This window comes from Pristiophorus japonicus, chromosome 2, assembly GCF_044704955.1.
Source record: "Pristiophorus japonicus isolate sPriJap1 chromosome 2, sPriJap1.hap1, whole genome shotgun sequence".
Classification (NCBI taxonomy): domain Eukaryota; kingdom Metazoa; phylum Chordata; class Chondrichthyes; family Pristiophoridae; genus Pristiophorus; species Pristiophorus japonicus.
Window position 1 is genome coordinate 153559761 of NC_091978.1, and position 9156 is coordinate 153568916.

The 9156-nt window shown below is 38.4% G+C and overlaps 1 protein-coding gene across 1 annotated transcript; it reads right to left on the reverse strand.

Annotated features, from left to right (window-relative positions):
- Window positions 1-5116: 5116 nt before the first annotated feature.
- On the reverse strand, window positions 5117-8672 carry LOC139232547 (pancreas/duodenum homeobox protein 1-like). The gene is made up of 2 exons (XM_070862947.1): window positions 8333-8672; window positions 5117-5493 (listed from the first exon to the last, which is right to left on the reverse strand). Exons 1-2 carry the CDS (start codon window positions 8670-8672, stop codon window positions 5117-5119), a joined length of 717 nt encoding a protein of 238 aa, XP_070719048.1.
- Between the last annotated feature and the right edge of the window lie 484 nt (window positions 8673-9156).

Consider the following 9156-nt stretch of genomic DNA (forward strand, 5'->3'; position numbering starts at 1 on the left):
GCTGTTGCTGCATGCATTCAAAGAGTGCGTCCCTGGAACATGAGGAAATGTCCCTGTTCAACAGTCTGAAGTGTTCTCAAACCTATCAGTACAAGTGTACTTTGAAACTTTAGTGCTCCTTAATATGGCGATCAAATCAAATCATTCATCTCCTTCCAGGTGTTTTGGTGTGTGTTACTGTGCGTTGCTATGTGAAACAGAATATTTAACGTCTATCTTTAGCTGCTCACTGTTGGCTTTTCTGTTTACACAAGATACAAGGGCAAAAGTCAGCCTTGTTCTGCAACTTTTATTTGGCAGCAATTTCAGTAACTGGACAAGTCAGCACTGAGATACAAATGGGTATTGTATTTTAAACATGGTAAATCCTAAATGAAAAAACACAAGAGATTTATCTTGTTTCATAAATGTATCTTTGACTTGCATGTAAAACATTATCTCTTGTCAATAATTATTTAATAAAGTTGTTAGAAATATCCTGTTTAACTAATTCCACCCTTCGTGACAACATGAGGTCAAAACTTTATCTTGCATTGACATAAGTTTTTGTGAAGGAAAATATAATCTTAGTATTGCAACATACAAGTGACATGTAACCTACTTATACTCTAGTTTTGCCTTGATGCTGAACACTTTCCATGTTCCATCGAAGTACAGCATAACTTTGGTTTAATGTCACTAATCCAATTCAAATTCTAGAAAGGGGTATGGGAGCACTTCAAGAAGGTAATCTCATTATTCACATTATGGAACTACTTCTAATGAAAACATACAGTTAGCAGGCAAAGCAGATTTCTATTCCATCAATCTGCGCTGGATTTAAATCTATGGCCTAGAAGTGAACAGCTACTGTCCCAGTCAATACCCTGTTAAGACTAGAATCCAGTAGATCACTTTTAGATTTTAATATTAATAAAGAACTGGCAGGACTCCACTGGCATTAAAAATGTCACCATGAGTCAGAAACTAGTGACTGGACCGTTATACATTTGTTTAAGTCCTCATGGGTAGAGAGCTACTTGGCCCAATGGCACAAGTGCAGTAGTATAACTTATTGCTGCCATGTCACATGACTCTAAGTACAAATACTGATGCCATTAGTGCAATTTAAAAGCATCAATAAGGAATGTTAAATGGAGGTGACAGTCTTCTAATACAATAACGAGAGAGGGGTAATTTGTGAAATTGCACTCCAAGAAGAGAGCCCAGCAAAACAGAAGGACATAATCAGAAATTCAGGCATGGGTTGCCCATGAGTTTACATCCATTAGAACTCTTGATATCTGTTTTCAATGCATGAGACTCCCTACTGGAACAGCAATACTGTATAGAAAGAGGTAAATATAACCAGTGAAGAAAGTGCACTTTTGTTTTATATGGGATGAGGATTGGTGATGTTATATGTCAATTATTTTGTTAAGGAAAATATGAGACCAGAACTCCCTCACAGTGTATAGGTAGTAAATACACCAGATGGCTTGGTACTGAGCCATACAAACCAAGAATATCCCAGGTTGATTCATTGATCTGTGCTAAGTTAGTTGATTTTAGTGAAAAATCCTCAAGTACAATTAGACTCAGTCTGAAGGGCAAAGCTGGCTGAGATTCTCAGTCCTGATGGCAATTTATTGATGATTCCTGAAAGTCTGTGTGTATAGGTGCTAGGGTAGCACAGGATTGGTTGAAACATGATGACCTCATGGTGGAATATCCCACCCACCAGACTCACATGTACACATGTAAAAGATGACCAATTGGACCTGCAAGAGTCACCATTTTCAGGAGAGAAAGAAAAAGGAAAAGAAAGACTTGCATTCATATAGAGCCTTTCATGACCACTGGACATCTCAAAGTGCTTTACAGCCAATTAAGTACTTTTGGAGTGTAGTCATTGTTGGAAATGAAGTGAAAATGTGAGGATGGGGTAAGATGGAATCTAAACAAGCCTACGTGGAAAATGTCTTGTAGCCTGGAATTATAAAGGGATCCCAAGGGCTGAGTGTATCGTCGCATATATGTTTTAATACTTGGTATTGTACATGCCCAAATATTGCAGAATGTCGAGCCAATGCTTTATAGATTTGAAAGTGGATATAAATATTTTGTTTTCAGTTACGATGGAAAGAGGACATTGAAAAAAATAACGAGTTATTTGTGGGGGGTGGGTTACGTTTTTTAATCCTGCAGTTTCCAGTAACCTTACAGATATATCGAAGTGACTAACTGCTTAACTGATCCCCTGTAAAGAAAATTCAAGCCTGGAAGGACATATGAATAACATTTAAACTTTTCTGCTCCCCCTGTATCTCAGCACAAAGGCGCTATATAAATACAAGTTGTTGTTGTTTATTTAGTGAACAGCTAAGCAACGAAGATAATGAAGGCCCCATTCCATCCCTGGCCTGTGCTGAAATAGCAGATCTTAACCGGATGGAGGTAGACCTACGACCACCCCCTCCTGGTGACGATCCAGCTACTCCTACTAGAAGTGCGAGGAGGACAGGATGGACTGTACTCCTGTCGCGTTTTCTACCTGCCCAGCGCCCAGTGCCCATAGGACTGTGCAACAAGCAAGCTGAATGTTTTCAAGCAAGGGGCGGGAGGGATCTAAACTAGCCACAAGGGAAAAACCACGACGCGTTCCTTCCACCGAGGTTCCTTGATGTTAAACCACTCCAACATTTGCTCAGTCGAATCCTGTTAAGTCCAAGCCAGCGAAAAGAAGTCGAGAAATTTTTAAAAATCTCCAGACGTCCTCAGCCACACTTCCACCAGGGGAGAAAATGCTAATGATCCATTTCCTCGTAGGCATATCAGTCCTGCAGGAGTAACAGATTGCAACCTGGGTATCTGAAATCCCAAAAGGTTAGTTTCGGTGGGCAGTCTGTATTCGGGGATACAATGGCACGATTATCTGCTCTGTGATCACCACTTTACATAAAATCCCTGTTTTCAGCGACACACTATCGTTAAAAGTATTAAGTGAGATTACTTAAATGAAACCTTAACCGTCACTTCTGTGTCTCAGGAGATGGCCATTCTTCAGTCTCTCGAGGTTGTTTCTTGCCGGATTGAATTCAGGAGTATTCCAGCGTATTTATTTTTATACCTAATTACTTCCGTGGTTACTGTCCGCTCCCCTTGAAGTGATGGTTTCAAGTGCTGGCCTCGACATAGTGGATGAAGTGACTCACATCCTCTACGAAAGTGCTTTACCTATTCCACATCCACCTCGTTGTGTAACTCATAAGCGTGAAATTATTGAATTTAAGTGATACGAAATAAATCAGATCAGAAAATTAGCATGTTCTTTATTGATGGATTAGGGCACCTATCATTTTCTCTTTCATTGAGTTCCTTTACCAGTGAAACTGTATGCGCTTCCAAGTCCTAGCGCTGTGCGCCAGATATGTAATCACCTTTACATTAAGGAAAATGCTATAGTCCACAGGTAGTGCTCATTGTTTAAACTCTGAATGGAAGTAACCAGCGCGCTCTTCTAGTCACTGGTTGCAATTCTCCGATCCGCTTGTTATCCTGACTAATATCTCCCCATCCTCTCCCACTCTCTAAGTAACACTGCTTAGGCGATCATTCAAAAGAAATGTTATGGGTATTTTAAAGAAACGTCCAGATTTTATTTAATCCACATTTCAGGTTAGTGGCAGTAGTTTGCGTCGTGCAAGATAATGCACCAACATCAAGTACTCAAACCATCAGTATCCATGCTCATACCATTAACATAAAGCCAGTTTAACTAGGATTATTCATTGTACATATTCTATTGATACAGATTTTAAGATGTTCTTTGCATTACACAATGTAGAACGTCGAGATCAATGATTACTATTGAGACTGCTTATCCTCTGCCCTTATGCCGCATTGTATTGCTTTGACATTTTCAATTAATTGATATGCAAAACTCATAAAATATGAATTGCTATCAATAATGCAATGAGGCTCAAAGATGTATTTATTTTACAAATGCAATTACTTCTTTAGATAAATATGTTTTATGAATTGCTTATATACTGGAATCTAGACATGACTTGTAAATTTCCTAATTTTTATCGTTTAATAGATTGAAAGGGAATATAAGGCCTTTAGCGACGCCAGGTCATAGGGAAATTGAATCTGATCCGATTCCCATTCCGTCACTACTTCTAGATATCTTCACAATTGTAAAACCTCGAAACGGGGTCAGCAACGTGGGATCAGTTCTCTCCCGGGTCGTTTCCCGTTCTTAAATGTCATATCATCCCTTTGTAGTCAATAGATGACTGTGTCTATTGATCGTGTGAACGTGTTGCATTTTGTATTTTCTGCACTGAAGCTATTTCAAACTAAATGTGTCATGAAAATAATATTTTTGTTACTTTTACTATCAGTAGTAAAAATATCTATCATTTATAAGGAATGCGACTATGTATAAAATCGTGCAGTGTAGCCTGGCCTGTGATGGTCACCAATTATGCATTATGAATAATTGGTCAATAGTTTTACAACAGGCCCGCGCGCACAGCTCTTAATGTGTATCCGACCACTCCCCAGCATTATAGATTCCAATCCAGACAATTAGACAAACATTTTTTTACATTATTTTTGTTGCCAAGTGATCCCTACTCGGCTGTTGACTGCTGAGTGCACCGACGTTTCATTGAACTGCCGTTTGTTTAATGTAAAGGGTCCATGGAACTGCAACACAATTCTGGTCGCCCTTGTATTTCATTTTGCAAAAGCAATGTGAGAATTCCATGTGGGCTCTCTTATACGTTTGAACATAATGTTAACTCAATGAAAAGAAAATTAAAGATAACATTTATTCCTGATTGTATACATCTACTAATATTACTTCTGGTGTCTGGGTTAGAAGACTCTCCGTATAATTGGCACTACCCATTGAATGAATAGGCAGAAGTAATCTACTGTCAGATATTAAATAAAACGCATACTGTAGTCAATGGACTATTTTGCCTTTATTTTTTTATAATATATTAAATATTTAAAATGGAAATGTGTGTGGTCTTGTTCTATAGATTATAAAACGTGCAACAACATTTACCAGCGTGGAATATCAATAATTGACATATTTCTAAAGGAACATGTAAGCTTTCATCTATGAGATTAATATATGTCCAATATCGTTGTTGATTCCAGTCACAGAAAAATCACTGTCTGTCTTTTTGCGAGAAGCCTCTGAGTGACTCCCTGCCGACTCTTCCGAACACTTTTCGCGCAGTGCTGCTTTTGGTTTGCTTGAATTAGTCTTGCTTTGCCTTTTCGCTTCTTCCTTCTTCCATTTCATCCTTCTGTTCTGGAACCAGATTTTGATGTGTCTCTCGGTGAGGTTCAGCATTGCTGCTAGTTCAATGCGCCGGGGTCTGGAGATATACTTGTTAAAATGGAACTCCTTCTCCAGTTCCAGCAGCTGACCTCGGGTATAGGCCGTTCGGGTCCTTTTGTTTTCATCCGCATCCATCGGAAATGTGTTTCCTACAAGAAAACCAGTTTGGTAATCTTTACTTATCATTATTCACAAATAGCACACAATCTAATGACACGAGCTGATAGAGGATTTTGAGGTTTAAGTCCCCTAACTCATGATCTGAGGGCCTTTTACAAACGTGAAATCTGAAAAAAAATGCACCTTTGAAAGATTTAATTTATTTCATATCGACCGCCCCTCCTTAAACTGTCCTTGAATATCATAGTAACAATATTTATTAAGCATGGTGTTTCTGGGTAGCCTTAAGTGTGGGAATCTGGTCCGAGTTCAGTCGGAAATGAATTCCAAATCATTAGAAAACGACAGTAGAAAAACAGACGTAAATTTCACAAATACTTCAGGTTTTTTTTAAAGTACTAAGTACCCTAGGTGGTTTAGCCTTCTCCGCGGGTCTTTCCTGTACGCAATGTTGGTGTTTTCCGAAAGCCTAAAATAAAACTGCTGAGCAATAAAACCAAGATCACTCCCTTTCTGCTGCGGCCAATTTCTATAGAAGATTGTATAGGTGTCTGAGAGACTTTTGCGCACAAATGGTTCTGAAATTCTCTGAAACGTTGAGGTACCATGAACTCCTTAAAGGAATTGCACCTTTTCCTGACTTGTGTCAGCTATGTTATTAAACGCTTAAAAAAAACACAGGTGACATTTTATAACAGTAAGCCTTATATCAGAATTACAATTAACAATCGTATTTACAGCGGGAAAAGGTAACAATCTACCGGTGGCTGGAGTGTGCATGTCCCGGTATCCTTCATCATATATACTTGATTTAAAAATTCTTCTTACGCATAATAACATTCTGAAAGTTATACAGTATTTTAGTCAAGTCGAAAACATAACCAGATCTAAGATTTAATTGAATGTTTTATGTGCCATTAACTTCTCTACTTAAATATTAACGACCATGATTTTTGCACTGAAAAACTTCTTTAATTATAATGAGTCACACTCTCTCCTTGGTCAGACAACAGTTGCCCGAGGAAAATAATGTCCACTCATTGCGAGTTATCGAGATAAATATTTTAGTACATGTGAATCTTGCATTCCATAAATGTATTTGTTGGCGCCTTATAATTAATATTACACACCTGTACAGAATCATTCCTTGAACTGTTGCTCATGTGCATGCAAATGTCTGTGCGAACCTTTGTGGCAGTGTGTGTTGAAAGCTGTTGGGGTTATTCCGAACAGATTAAGGGATATTTATTTTTCCCATCTTCATTTCTTACATTTGGTACCGTAATGACCTTTCTTTGAGGAACATAGCTGATTATTTACCCTCGTGTACATTATAAAATATTCAATCAGACACTATTAGCAATGCTATAATAAAACTGATGACTATACACTCCCAATCTTAAATAGCCCAATCTTTTGAGGAAACGAAATATTCCCTATAATAGAATTCCTTGATTCCTTTATTTATAAAAACAAAACACATGAGCGAAGGTTTAAGTTTGAAAGTTAATTTGTAGAAAGAATGTTACAATATTTACTATTGACACTGTATATCTTAAATAGAATCTAGTAAAAAGATGTTACCACAAACCTTTTTCCAATCGCCTTTGAGCCAGGTAAATATACACAAGTAGTCTTTTCCAACCGAATGCGTGCCTGTTACATGTGGGCGTATATCTATATAATGTTACTAGTTTTAACCAAAATTACTTCCTTTTCTATTGATACACAAACCTGCTGTGTTAACTGTCTATGAATTCCTTTGCAACCCGTACACCTATATTCCACACTTAAACAACAGGTCTAAAGCCCTTTCTCATCCGTAATTCAATTTCTGATATGACATCCTTCAAGCTTCATTATACGCTAAATATTAGCGTCTGGCCGGAATCGATGCCGTTAAGATGGCATAAACCTTAGTATTATCAAATATAGTTCAACACCTTTGAAAAATGTGCGGCAGCAGAACTTTTTTAGAGATAGAAATGCTCAGCAGACGCGACAAGTCGGTTTTACTCTTACAATATATACATAAACAATGTTTCTGCAGCTGCCCCGGAAAACTGTACACTCGAACCCGTAGAAATACGTGTTAGAAACGTGCCGATTAGCACATTTGGTGCTAAGATAATCAATAAAAATACCTATAAGAAATTATGGGAGAAGCGGCCTTCGGGCCTATCCCGCCGCCCTTCCACAGCCCGTATATAATTCACAATATTGTGGATTCTACCCACTCTAATTGGGGGAGAGGTGACCAACAGCAGGCAAAACATTCAAAGAAAGTAGAGCTGTGACATTACTCCTGAATTATTCAACCCCGATCGATTATTTTTCACCTGTCGTATTCCCTTAGTCTTAGCCTCATCTGCACATCAACCTTCAAACTCACTAAATAAATCACATACCTGACATATACACAGCGAACTTGCTTGGTTGGAATAAACCGAATGGTCTGTGCATGTGATGGCGGTGCATGTAATGTGATGTCAATTATTTTGTATCGAAAATTAATGCTGGTTTTAATAATAAGAGCAAATAAAAAGAAGCGTTTCTTGGTTTGATTTGTAATTGTCATAACTTTTGAATTGGTTTTCTGAAATGTATATGGGAAATATTGACGTGTTTATATTTGTGTGTACAAACGTGTACTTGTACCAACGTACCAGGGGTACATATCCACACACAAACACACACATCCGATGTGCGTTTATGTAGGTATGAATGCTGTTGCTTAGTAAATATCGTATTATACGTAGGCAATACGTAGGCAATATGCTGGATAAGGACTATTAGTTTGTTCATTCCACTTCCTATAAATCATTAGACTCAAGCAAGCGCTAAACTGAATTATCTTGTAACCAGTACCTGCCCAATGGCTTCTCCAAGTATCAGCATGTGATTTTGTGTTCTTCATCCAAGGGAACGGGTAGCGCCCCTGAGGTTGTAGGTTATCACCATACCCCGCGTTGAAGTAGTTAGGCTGGGGAAGGTGGCCCGAGATCGGATCTGCAGGATCCTCGTAGCGAGTGAAATCAGTCGCATTCTGCTCGTTCAAATCAGCTAAGCACGGTGTAAGGAGAGAGGGCCCCCGAGTCCGAGCGTAAACACAGGTAGGTGGAATCTGAGCGTAGTCTGGGCTCTGGTATTGACAAGCACTCTCAAAATAGTCCACGTCGCCATCCATAACTGAAATGGTATCTAACATCTACGGAGATCTTGTGACAACGTTTCTACAAACCTTGCAATCCCCAGCCTCACATCGAATGAACGCCAACACCTGATCTGAGACTCTTCACCTGTTGCTTTGTCATGTGATGACTTTTAAGTCGCTGATTGGTAGATATAGAGCAAGCAAGCGTTTTACTTTAAAAGTTCCTTCTAAGGTTATGGGCCACGATACAGGATTGCTACAATATGCCGTCTGTGAAATGTAGTCTTAAAGAATTCGCGTATATTTGATTGAGCATAGCATAACATCCCAATTAAAGGAAAATAAGTCTGCAAAGTACAAAAAGTTATATCAGACTTTATTACGCAAATAAGTGAAGGGTTCGGAAAAGTAGTTACACTATTTCTATGAACTATGGACTAACTTATTGATTACTTTATTACTAAAAAGTAGGAAGCAACGTAAATGTAAATATGCTTACGTAAATGACTGATCATATAGAAGTTCGTGGACGTGTAAC

Excerpts from the sequence above, each read along its gene's own strand:
- LOC139232547 (XM_070862947.1), bottom strand. The coding sequence starts at position 8,672 with ATGTTAGATACCATTTCAGTTATGGATGGCGACGTGGACTATTTTGAG. Across the intron at positions 5,494-8,332 it reads TTGGAGAAGCCATTGGGCAG|GAAACACATTTCCGATGGAT; the intron begins GTACTGGTTACA and ends GTTTTCTTGTAG.